Raw genomic sequence first — 13,571 nt, forward strand, 5'->3', positions numbered from 1 at the left:
CGAGTCAACCAGTCATTAAAACAATATTTACGTTTGTATTCAGCCAAACTCCAGAATGATTGGTCCGAGTTTCTCCCTTTGGCTGAATTTGCTTATAATAACTCTTGTCATTCCTCCACCAAAGAGTCTCCATTCTTTTCAGTTTTTGGTTTTCACCCCAGAGCCAATTCTTTTTTTCATCATTCTCCAGTCTCCTCGCTGACCTTAACCTCCCATCTCAGAGCAATTTGGAGAAAAATGCACCTTGCTCTCAGAAAAGCGGCCTTCCGAGAGAAGAAATTTTCTGACAGGCTCCGACGTCCTTGCACTTTTAAGGTGGGAGATAAGGTGTGGTTGTCTACTCGCAACATCAAGCTTCGACAATCCTCGGCTAGACTGGGACCCAAATTTATTGGACCATTTCTTATTATTAAGAAGGTCAACCCAGTTGCCTTTCGGCTACGTTTACCAAGATCTCTCAGAATTGGAAATACTTTTCACTGTTCCCTGTTGAAACAATATTTTTATTCCAGTAGATTTCCTCGGAGGATCTCTCTGGGTAGATCTCCAGTGGATGTGCAGGGACAACAGGAGTTCTTGGTAGAGAAAGTTCTTGATTCTAGAAGGTCCCGGGGTCGGCTTTATTTTTTGGTTCACTGGAAAGGCTATGGTCCGGAGGAAAGGTCTTGGGTCCTGGATAAGGATCTTCATGCCCCTAAACTCAAGAGAGCATTTTTTCTGGAATTTCCTCAGAAACCTGGCTTTAGGGGTTCATTGACCCCTCCTCAAGGGGGGGGGGGTACTGTTAGGCGCCGTGGTCCGCGATGTCCTCGCGGCCCGGCGCCTAGCAACTAGGGACGCCGAGCGTGCTAGCCGCCGGGTCCCTAGCAACGCTGGGACGCCGTGCGCGCTGAGCCGCCGGCTCCCTAGCAACGCTGGGACGCCGGGCGCGCTGAGCTGCCTGGACCCTAGCAACGGGGACGCCACGGGCGGACCGCGCTCCCCGTTGCAGGGTCCATCAAGTTAACCACATACACTTATCTTCTGGTCGTGCAGCAAGGCAGCTGCACAGCATTTATGCTAATCAGGCTCTGAACATCTGATTGGAGGACTCCCTGCTAAATACCTTCTCAGTGCTTCACACAGACGCCGGTAATAGCTTCCTGCATGCTGTTTAGGTTTGCTGAACATCTGTTCCAGTCCTGCTGTGTCCGGTCATTCCTGTCCTCAGAGTTCCTGAATCTTGGAGTTGTCATCTCATCCCAAGGAGTCTTCTGGTCCTCAATTACCCGCAATAGTCGCCAGAGGATCTCGTGTGGTTTTCGCGAGTTGCGGCTCTGCCGCATGCTGCGGCCTAGCCCGCTTCATTTTGTATTCTGTTTCGGAGCATTTGCAAAGGTTTCCGCTTCCACAAGTCCTCTCCGGAACTCGGCGGTGCCGGGTAGGAGAGTGGACAAGTGGGTATTTTGGTTGTCCTTTTCCCTGGCGGTTTTCCGCACATATTCTAGTTTTAGGTTAGTCTGTAGCCCCTGGCTTTGTTGTTTAGTTAGAGGGCCCTTTGTTATCACCCTGTCTCGGATTTCTCTTTGTCTCCCATTAAGACCTGAGGGGGCATCGGAGTTGGGCAGACGTAATCCGCCCTTCAAACGCGGCTGCCATGGGCTCAAGCAACCATAGTCTCGCAAGAGATTTCTGACAGCACGGGCGAGACAACGGAGTTAGGGCGCCAGGGGCTATTCCCGTTCCCTTTCCCAGCATTACGTTCCAGTGCTCAGGTCCTTGCTATAAGATCTCCCCAGACCAGAGTGCTGGAATCATAACATATATGTTACAAAAAAAACAACACTATATACATTATATGCATTGGGGAGTCCCCACCCCTGAGCTCACATCCTGGGGGGGTTGGTGGCACTCACGTTTCCATCTGTCTCGATGTAACTTGGTTGTTCCTAAAAACACCTTGTTTATAATGTAAAAATCAACACACATTATACATTTTATGTTGGACATTATAAATAAACATCAAAGAAATTTTATTAATCGAAGGTCTTTCGGTGTCTACATTTTTTGGTGAGAGGGTATCTTTTAGGAAAAATACCCGGCTGAGCACAATCAAGCGTCTGTTCCTAAGATATCAGAATAGCCTCCCTAGGCTGGCATTTTAATCAAGACCGGTAGAAATACGGTTGGAAGCATTTGGATATCTGCAATTTTTAATTGTACTTTATTATGGACAAATGCCTTTGATGTTTTAGCGCCCTCTGGGTTTTCTTTTTCTACATTCTTCCTCGTTCCCACTAACAGGGGTTCCACCATGATGTGCTGCTTTTTGAAGCGCGTGATAAGGGTTTTTTCTTTTATATATATATATATATATATATATATATATATTTATATACATTCACACATTACTCTTTAGGCATGCCAGTCACTTGAATGAGGTGCGAAGCACTAACCGTAGTTTTCCTGGATGTTGGTCTGTTTGAGGGGGGACAGTGGATGTTACCCTTGAAGATGCAATCCTGGGGTAGTGGCTGCCGGACTTGGACTCCCCGTTTCAGCCGCCGGTCACTGCTAGCTGGGAGAGGGGGCAGATCGGCTTGAGGTTGGGAAGCCCTTGCCGCCTGGCTGAAGGTGCCACCCCCTGGTCATGGCCTCCTCTTTGGCAAGAACTTGCGTGGCTTGCGCCGTGGTCCAGACATACAGTAGGTGGATCTTATCCCAAGTCATCGGGTCAGGGGAAGGAAGGGGTAGAGCTGAGGCAGGAGGGGGAGGCGGGGACAGGACCCAGAAAAGCTGCTCCACTCTAGCACCCGCCCGGCAGATCTGACATCGGGTAAACACGGAGATGTGAGCGCAACATAGTCCTGGCTGTTATAACCTTCATTTTTTTGTTTCCGTTCAGCGTCGCCGCCCCTCAAGTGCCACCGCACATAGGCAGCTGCCTAAAGCTGTCTAGTGGTGGCGCCAGCCCTGATTACAGTGTCTCATAACAAGCCTGCTGCCTGTTACCCCAGGTAGTGAGACCCTGAGTAAAGCCCTGACGCACCTTATATCAGCCTCTTACAGGTGCAGTTACTAATTAGCCTGCTGTCAGGCTGAAGAGATGCCCCTACCACCTCAGTATTCCCCTGGTGAGCTCTTTATGCCCCATGGTATCACTGTGTGAGAGGGTGGAACTTCCATTGTGCCCTTGAACATAAACTATAAGTCTGGATTCTGAAGCAAGCTGAAGTGCAACCTGGAACTCTGGGGTTCATGATACTGTAAACTTCTGATATATTGCCCTAAAAATGCTCTGCATCAGACCACGCTTACTGATCCCAGATACCCATTAATGTCACAGCTACAAAAAAACAAAAACGTTTATCATATTTATCCGATATATTTTTACTGCAGACATACTAAAGGTGTGTTTTTCTCTCATTGTAGACAGCAGAATGAGCCGCCCCTGGACTGCGGATATATTCCTTGGCTGGGCCATGCATTGGAGTTTGGGAGAGACGCTGCCACATTTCTAACACGTATGAAAACAAAATATGGCAACATATTCACAGTATGTACCAGCTGAATGACCAGCTTTATATACTTTGTATTGGAAAAATGCTATGTTATGCTAATGCCCTGATGTACAAACGTGTATCCAAAATTGCAAAGACTGAGATGCCCACTTTCAGTGTCCATAGACGCTGACATACCGCTTGATGCCCTATGGCAGGTGCAGTTTCTCCATCTGAGTATGACTTCCAATGTGAGCAGCTGTGCCTCTCTGTACGCTTTCAGCGACATGCTCACAACACTCCTATAACACACCCATAAAACAGACCATCTCCATGCATCCACTACGCTACCTCCCTGTCACCACCCAGGAATACCCAATCCATTCTCAAAACATTTCAGAGACTGTGCGTCTCCCGTGTACCTCAATCCCAACTCCAATTCTGTGTGCGCCCTAACTGGCTGGACAAAACAATAAACTGCATCCAATTACTCCACTGTGTCCAACTCAGAAACAGGCCTTTAATATCCTATACATACAGTATTTAACAACATTAACACAATCACATAACTACAAGAAAATATAAAATAAATGGAATACTACTTTATAAATTACTGGTAAATCCATAAATGAAAATACCATGTGGATTTAAGTTATAAGCTTAGATAATATACATGAAAGTCAGTTATATGACACTAAGGGGGGGAATTCAATTGTTCAAGAACGGGACTGGGACTTTACAGCAATTTTTTTATCTTTTTCAGCACTTATTTTTTTTTAGGTAATTCAATTACCCCTTGCTTTTGCTGCATGAAAAATTTTCTGATTTCACGCAAAAACACACAGAATCCGAGAACTGTGTTTTCACGTTCGCGCCTGCAAAAAAGGGGGTAGTTACAGTTAATGACAGCAAAACGGGACAATTGAATTACCCCCACACCTTCCTTCCCTGTTCCTGGCATGTGTCACATGCAGTAGGTCTGAGATTTTAAAATGTAATAATATTATTTGTATCTATAGTGCCAGGACACAGGTGAGATTGGTGTATATCCTCTCCCACTTTTTGAGGTTTCATTGTTCTCACAAAACAGATAACATAACATAACTGTACTTTGCAACTTTTTAATTTCACCAATTTATAGCTAGCACAGCAGATTGCACTACCTACAGGATATTCATGGAATTGCTGTCATGACGTATGAACAGAAGTGAGTACTATTATATAGGTTGTGGAGAGATTACAGAGACAGCAGTAGAGTTACACAATTAGTAAGAACTAGTGATGTGTGACTTGTGTGACTCTCTCCCAAAACAGGCTAGTAAGTTCCAGTTCCCCATTTTAAGTTCTAGTTCCTCATTTTAAGTTCCAGTTCCTCATTTTACTATTATATTGTAGCAGGGAAACCTTTGTAACTGCAACAGATACAATCCCTCCTGTATTCTCTTCCACATATGCCTATTGCCTATGGGCCTTATTCAGTAGCAGACGCTACTGAGATGCGATCGCATTTCCCCATTTGTAGGGGCAGTGCGCAAGGCCGGGAGATGTGATCACATTTCAGTAACGCGAATGCCTCTGTCTGGTTGACAAGCAGAGACATTTGCGGGGCGGCGACACAGAGTTTCAGGGGTGGGGTGGAAAGAACGGGGGCGGGGTGGAGCTATTTGCAGTGCTGCGATGCAAAACATGGCGGCAGGGTGCTAGACTGCGCAGACAGGGGGCTACCTTTGTTTTGCGGGGTCAGCAATGTGATCACAATTGAACTGCGATCGCATCGCTGGTCGGCCATTTGTATGCTGGGCAGTCTTGCCCTGCGCTTGGCAGCCCCCAGCATGCGAGTGATAGCAGTAGCAGATTATGCTTTTTAGCAGAATCTGCTAACCATGCTGAATAAGGTCCTATGCATTACTGGCACCGGCATAGCGTTAGCTCCCCTGTATACGCAGTCACTCCTAAAACGGTCCGGACATGCTCCGTTGTTCGGACCACACCCCTGCAATGCAACAATGCCGTCCCCCCCTGACGCCCGCCACTGTCAATCAAAATGAAATCGCATCTACCCGGGGTGCAATCACATTTTGACATCCACGCAGAATCTAACTCTCTCTGCGCTTGTTACATCTACCCCACCTGCAGTGCACATGGTTTTGCCCAATTGCTAACTTTTTGGGTTTGCTAACAAACCTGAATAAGGCCCAGAGTGGGAAAATGCTTGTGATTGGCTGAGCTTTCAATTATGGACACAGTCATTCTGTTATGATTCCAGCACTCTGGTCTGAGGAGATCTTTTTGCGAGGACTGGAGCACTGGAACGATATGCTGGGGAAGGGAGCGGGAATGGAAAATAGCCCCTGGCGCCCTAACTCCGTTGTCTCACCCGTGCTGTCGGAAATCCCCTGCGAGACTATGGTTGCTTGAGCCCATGGCAGCCGCGTTTGAAGGGCGGATTATGTCTGCCCAACTCCGATGCCCCCCCAGGTCTTAAAGAGAGACAAAGGGAAATCCGAGACAGGGTGATAACAAGGGGCCCTCTGACTAAACAACCAGGCCAGGGGCTACAAGCTAACTTAAAACTAGAATATGTGCGGAAACACCGCCAGGGAAAAGGACAACCAAAATATCCACTTGTCCACTTCTCCTACCCAGCACCGCCGGGTTCCAGAGAGGACTTGTGGAAGCGGAACCCTCCGCAAATGCTCCAAAAACAGAAAATAAAGATAATGCGGCTGAGCCGCAACACACGGCAGAGCTGCAACTCACGGAACACCACTCGATATACAAAGGTGATCAGTCAGGACAACTGGGACCAAACGACTTCCTGGGATGAGATGACAACTCCCGAATACAGGACTTCTGAGGACAGGAATGACCGGATACAGCAGGACTGGAACAGACTCTCGGCAAACCAAAGCAGCATGCAGGAAGCTATTACCGGCGTCTGTGAGAAGTACTGGGAAGGTATTTAACAGGGAGTCCTCCAATCAGCTGCTTAGAGCCTGATTGGGAATAAATGCCGTGCAGCTGCCTTGCTGCACGGCCAGAGGACAAGTGTGTGTGCTTGTTAATTAGGCCCTGCAACGGGGAACGCGGTCCGCCCATGGCGTCCCCGTTGCTAGGGTCCGTGCGGCTCAGCGCGCCCGGCGTCTAGCGTTGCTAGGGAGCCGGCGGCTGAACGCGCACGGCGTCCCTAGTTGCTAGGCGCCGGGCCGCGCGGACATGCGGACCCCGGCGCCTAACAGTACCCCCCCCTTGAGGAGGGGTCAAGGAACCCCTAAAGCCAGGCTTCTGAGGAAATTCCCAAAAAAATGCCCTCTTGAGCCTAGGGGCATGAAGATCCTTATCTAGGACCCAAGACCTTTCCTCCGGACCATAGCCTTTCCAGTGAACTAAAAAATAAAGCCGACCCCGGGACAATTTGGAATTAAGAACTTTCTCTACCAAGAACTCCTGTTGTCCCTGTACATCCACTGGAGACCTACCCTGAGAGATCCTCCGAGGAAATCTACTGGAAGAAACGTATTGTTTCAACAGGGAACAATGAAACGTATTTCCAATCTTGAGAGATCTTGGTAAACGTAGCCGAAAGGCAACTGGGTTGACTCTTTTAATAATAAGAAATGGTCCAATAAATTTGGGTCCCAGTCTAGCCGAGGATTGTCGAAGCCTGATGTTGCGAGTTGACAACCACACCTTGTCTCCCACCTTAAAAGTGCAAGGACGTCGGAGCCTGTCAGAAAATTTATTTTCTCGAAAGGCCGCTTTTCTGAGAGCAAGGTGCACTTTTTTCCAAATTGCTCTGAGATGGGAGGTCAATGCCAGCGAGGAGACTGGAGAATGATGAAAAAAAGAATTAGCTCTGGAGTGAAAACCAAAAACTGAAAAGAATGGAGACTCTTTAGTGGAGGAATGACAGGAATTATTGTAAGCAAATTCAGCCAAAGGAAGAAACTCGGACCAATCATTCTGGAGTTTGGCTGAATACAAGCGCAGATATTGTTTTAATGACTGGTTAACTCGTTCGGTTTGCCCGTTGGATTGTGGGTGATAACCGGATGTTAATGACAGTTTCATCTTTAATGAAGCACAAAAACATCTCCAGAATTGTGCGATGAATTGTGGACCCCGATCAGAAACAATATCAGTGGGTAACCCATGAAGCCTAAACACATGGCGGAGGAACAAAACTGCCAACCCTTGAGCAGAAGGCAATCGGGGAAGAGCAATAAAATGAGCCATTTTACTAAAACGGTCCACTACCACCCATATGACTCGGAATCCGGCTGAAAGGGGAAGGTCAACCACAAAATCCATGGAAATATGAGACCATGGCCTGAGAGGGACACTTAAGGGCATAAGTTGCCCGATAGGCAAGGAACGGGGAACCTTATGCTGTGCAAAATCCTGACATGAAAAAACAAATTCCCTAACGTCTTTAGACATACTAGGCCACCATACTGAGCGAGAGACTAACTCCAATGTCTTAGAGATTCCCGGATGCCCTGAAACCTTGTTGTCATGGAATTCAGTTAAAACAGTAGCTCTCAAAAATTCAGGAACGTAAAGACGACCAGCAGGAGTAAATCTAGGAGCTTGGTGTTGAAGCTGGTTTAACTGGGTAAATAAATCCTGTGTGAGGCCTGCCCGGATGACCGAAGATGGAAGTATTGGGGTAACAACAGGATTGTTATTGTGAACCGGAAGAAAACTACGTGACAGGGCATCAGCTTTAGTATTCTTGGAACCAGGCCTGAAAGTGATTATAAATTTGAAACGAGTAAAAAATAATGCCCAACGTGCCTGCCGGGCATTAAGCCGTTTAGCTGATTCAATGTATTGCAGGTTCTTATGGTCAGTCAATACCGAAATAGTATGCTTTGCTCCTTCCAGCCAATGCCTCCACTCCTCAAAAGCCCACTTTACCGCCAGTAACTCCCGATTACTAACGTCATAATTGGATTCAGCGGAGGAGAACTTCCTGGACATAAAGGCACAAGGATGTAAGTCCAAAGACACCGGATCCTTTTGAGAAAGGACAGCCCCCACTCCAACCTCTGAGGCATCAACCTCCACAACAAAGGGCAATTCCGGATTAGGATGTCTGAGGACTGGAGCTGAGACAAAGGCTTATTTCAGGGCCCGGAAGGACAACTCAGCTTCATGCGACCAGTTGGTAGGATCTGCTCCTTTCTTTGTCAGAGCCACAATGGGAGCAACCAGGTCAGAAAAAGAATGAATGAACCTCCTATAATAATTCGCAAACCCTAAAAAGCGCTGAATTGCTTTTAAATTGGTGGGTTGCGCCCAATTAAGGATGGCCTGAAGCTTCTTAGGTTCCATGGAAAATCCCTGAGGGGAAATTATGTACCCTAAAAAAGATACTTTCGTGACGTGAAATTCACACTTCTCCAGCTTGGCATATAAATGATTCTCACGTAACTTTTGAAGAACCAGACGCACCTGGATGATATGTTGTTCCATCGATTCAGAAAAAATCAAGATGTCGTCTAAATAAACGACCACAAATTTCCCTAGGAAGTCACGGAGCACATCGTTAATGAGGTCTTGAAAAACTGCTGGAGCATTAGACAGGCCGAACGGCATCACCAGGTATTCGTAGTGACCCGACTGAGTACTGAAAGCCGTCTTCCACTCATCTCCAGATTTAATTCGGATGAGGTTGTAAGCTCCTCTCAGGTCAATTTTAGAAAAAATCACAGCAGAACGTAACTGATCAAAGAGTACAGAAATCAACGGCAAAGGATAGGTGTTTTTGACTGAGATTTTATTCAAGGCTCTAAAATCTATGCATGGTCTAAGCGAGCCATCCTTTTTCTCCACAAAGAAAAAACCAGCACTTAAAGGGGATTTTGATGGTCTAATAAAACCTTTCTGTAAGCTCTCCTGAACATAGTCATTCATAGCCGAAGTTTCTGGCCCGGACAATGCATATAATCTCCCCTTTGGCAATGCGGCACCAGGGATTAGCTCAATAGCACAATCATAAGGCCGATGGGGAGGCAGAATGTCCGCATTGCCTTTGGAGAATACATCGGCAAACTCCTGGTATTCCACAGGAATGAGTTCTGGAATGATAGCTGCTACTCTAACTGGAAATGAAATACATTCCTTAGCACAAAAAGTACCCCATTGTGAAATCTCCCCGGACCTCCAATCAATGGTGGGATTATGAAAGGCCAGCCAAGGGTGACCCAGAACAACTGGAACTGCTGGGCAATGTGTTAGATAGAACTCGATCTTTTCGGAATGTAAAGCTCCTACTGTAAGTACTACGGGAGGTGTACGGTGAGTAATAACCCCGTTGGAAAGCGGACTCCCATCTAAGCCATGCATGGTGACACACCTACCCAATGGTAACTGAGGAACGCCTAAGGCCTTAGCCCAAGTTAAATCCATAAAGTTTCCTGCAGCTCCACTGTCAACAAAAGCCGACACCAAAGAACTGAGGCTGCCAAAGGAAACCTTAACTGGGACTAAAATAGAGTTATTCGAGGAGATAAGCTGCAGACCTAGGTGAACCCCCTCACAATTCACCTGGTCAAAGCGTTTCCCGACTTGTTCGGACAGTTACGAGCAAAATGTCCCTTACCACCACAGTACAAACAAAGACCGGAATTTTGCCTTCTGGCCCTTTCCTCAGGAGACAGCCGGGAGAGACCCATCTGCATGGGCTCCTCTACGTCTTCTGGAATGGAATAAACACAAGGACTTGACCTTACAGGTGTTCCTCTTTCAGCCCTCCGCTCTCTGAGACGACGATCAATCTTAATAGAAAGCTCCATGAGTTTATCGAGAGTCTCAGGAGCGGGGTACTGGAGGAGACTGTCTTTAATAGACTCTGATAAGCCGAGGCGAAACTGACTGCGCAGGGCTGGGTCATTCCAGCCACAGTCGTTCGACCAACGGCGAAATTCAGTACAATAAACCTCTGCAGGATTTCTTCCTTGTTTGAGAGCGCGCAGCTGACTTTCAGCGGACGCCTCTCTATCTGGGTCATCATACAAAAGCCCTAAAGACTTAAAGAAAGCGTCTACTGACAACAACGCAGGATCCTCTGCCCTTAAACCGAACGCCCAGGTCTGAGGATCCCCCTGGAGTAAAGAAATAATAATCCCAACCCGCTGAGATTCAGAACCAGAGGAAGTAGGTCTTAAACGGAAATAAAGTTTACAGGATTCTTTAAAACTAAAAAATTATTTTCTATCGCCAGAAAAACGGTCAGGCAAATGCATCTTTGGTTCAGGGACTACCTTTGGGGAGGCTCGCAAAAGATCTTCCTGCGACCTCACCCGAAGAGAAAGATCCTGAACCATCTGAGTAAGTTCTTGAATCTGATTGACTAAGAGCTGGCCAGGGTTTGGCCCTAAACCTGTCGGATTCATGAGGCCAAAAATTTTTAACAAAAACTGAATGAGAGGAAAAAATTAAAGCCCTGTTTAATTTTAATTTTTTGGTATGGCCGGTAATAATGTTATGATTCCAGCACTCTGGTCTGAGGAGATCTTTTTGCGAGGACCGGAGCACTGGAACGATATGCTGGGGAAGGGAGCGGGAATGGAAAATAGCCCCTGGCACCCTAACTCCGTTGTCTCACCCGTGCTGTCGGAAATCCCCTGCGAGACTATGGTTGCTTGAGCCCATGGCAGCCGCGTTTGAAGGGCGGATTATGTCTGCCCAACTCCGATGCCCCCCCAGGTCTTAAAGAGAGACAAAGGGAAATCCGAGACAGGGTGATAACAAGGGGCCCTCTGACTAAACAACCAGGCCAGGGGCTACAAGCTAACTTAAAACTAGAATATGTGCGGAAACACCGCCAGGGAAAAGGACAACCAAAATATCCACTTGTCCACTTCTCCTACCCAGCACCGCCGGGTTCCAGAGAGGAATTGTGGAAGCGGAACCCTCAGCAAATGCTCCAAAAACAGAAAATAAAGATAAAGCGGCTGAGCCGCAACACACAGCAGAGCCGCAACTCACGGAACACCACTCGATATACAAAGGTGATCAGTCAGGACAACTGGGACCAAACGACTTCCTGGGATGAGATGACAACTCCCGAATACAGGACTTCTGAGGACAGGAATGACCGGATACAGCAGGACTGGAACAGACTCTCAGCAAACCAAAGCAGCATGCAGGAAGCTATTACCGGCGTCTGTGAGAAGTACTGGGAAGGTATTTAACAGGGAGTCCTCCAATCAGCTGCTTAGAGCCTGATTGGGAATAAATGCCGTGCAGCTGCCTTGCTGCACGGCCAGAGGACAAGTGTGTGTGCTTGTTAATTAGGCCCTGCAACGGGGAACGCGGTCCGCCCGTGGCGTCCCCGTTGCTAGGGTCCGTGCGGCTCAGCGCGCCCGGCGTCTAGCGTTGCTAGGGAGCCGGCGGCTGAACGCGCACGGCGTCCCTAGTTGCTAGGCGCCGGGCCGCGCGGACATGCGGACCCCGGCGCCTAACACATTCAGCATTGGAGCTCTTTCTAGTTCTGCTTTCCCAGGACTGTGGGAGTCAGAGTTAGGTATGAACATAAACATTAATAAAACTTGTGGAACACCAGGTACCAACATCACATGCTCCTGGAAGCCAGTAATGGTTTGGGCATACTGGTGATTAAAGCATGCATTGTTGTGACTACAGACAGAAACATCACAAAGTTTATTTACTTGAATATAAATACCACCACTAAGAAATGGGAAGGACAAAACAGACCCAGGTATTAAATGGTTATGGTTGTTGTTGTTGTTGCTGCTCTTTCATTGGGCGGAGATAATAATATATATTATTTTGTGTCGTCATTTCATTGAAATTAGGTTATACTGAATAAATAACTGATAATGGTGACTATGGCGTGATGTCAATTTACCAAACACTCCAGAGCTGAACAACATGTCAATCAGGCGCTGCATGCGTCATTGTTAATCCCAAAGGCATTTCAGTGGGGCCTACTGAATGTGCTTCTACTTAACGTATCTTTGATCTAAGTTTCGCATACAAGAGAAACCTGTGGTGTTTGTATTCAAAAAGGACACTACCATGTAGAAAAAACTACAACTCATTTTCAAAATATGTCTAGCTTAAAGAGAAGATTTAGTAACAATGACAAAGCTTTTAGCTGTGAAAACAAACAAATCCTACAAAGTGGAGGAGGGACAGTATAGTTTACATTCTGGCACTACACATCTTTCCTCACTGCAAGTAGTGATGTCATGTAGGGGGAATGAGCGTACTCACTGAGGGTCTTCTATGAACCATAGGAAATGGGTCCCCGCAGCACAAGTGCAGACTATATCCTGGTGTTTAGCTCTGCCCTCCGAACAAGCACTAAGCCCCCACCATTGTGAGATATGGATATGCTAAGCCTATAATATTGGTTAAACAGTAAACACACCACTGAAAAGTACACCCTGCTACACCCCTGCTAAGTAGTACTATTCCGTATAGCCTTAATCTGTGCATCCCAAACAAAACAGACGATTGATGTCACAAAACATAACTGTGAGCTATTACTTATACCCCTTTCAGACTAGTAAAAATTTCCCGGATTATTGCACGTGAATGCACATCAACCCGAGATTCTGCTTAGTCTGAAAGGGTCCTTAAACAATATCCCGGGTCGAACACCCCGGCATTTCATCCCAGGTTGCGACCTGGGTTGAAGCCTGAATCGACCCAGGATGCGTGCAGTGTGAACGGGTAAGCTGGGTCAAAGCGACCTGGCACCCGTTCTCTGCATAGGAGGAGGAGGCGCTTGGTTATGATCATCTCCAAATGCTACCTCCTGTAGCGTCAGAAGTGACGCCACCAACACGGCAATTTTCCGGGTCAGACCGCAAGTCTGAAAGGAGTCTCAAGCCGTGTCACACCCAGGTAACACCCATGTGCAAATTCCCAGGTGCGATCTGGCTCTGTAAAGGCCAGTACTCACCAGCCGATGCGGGAGAGATGTGTGTTGAGCGAACCGCTCAGCACACATCTTTACCGCCGCTCATCACAGCACGATGTGTGCTGAGCGTGCGGGGGGAGATGGGGGCGCTCATTTCACCCAGCGGGTGAAATGAGCGACCTGCTAGATTGGCC

The 13,571-nt window shown here is 47.3% G+C and overlaps 1 protein-coding gene across 1 annotated transcript in view; it reads left to right on the forward strand.

Annotated features, from left to right (window-relative positions):
• PTGIS (prostaglandin I2 synthase) overlaps positions 1–13,571 on the forward strand; it is a 146,003-nt gene that overhangs the window by 36,033 nt on the left and 96,399 nt on the right. The window contains exon 2 of the mRNA XM_063958886.1: positions 3,412–3,535. Within this exon, the coding sequence (XP_063814956.1) occupies positions 3,412–3,535 (124 nt within the window). The remainder of the gene's footprint in view (positions 1–3,411; positions 3,536–13,571) is intronic.

Source organism: Pseudophryne corroboree, chromosome 3 (assembly GCF_028390025.1).
Source record: "Pseudophryne corroboree isolate aPseCor3 chromosome 3, aPseCor3.hap2, whole genome shotgun sequence".
Lineage (NCBI taxonomy): Eukaryota > Metazoa > Chordata > Amphibia > Anura > Myobatrachidae > Pseudophryne > Pseudophryne corroboree.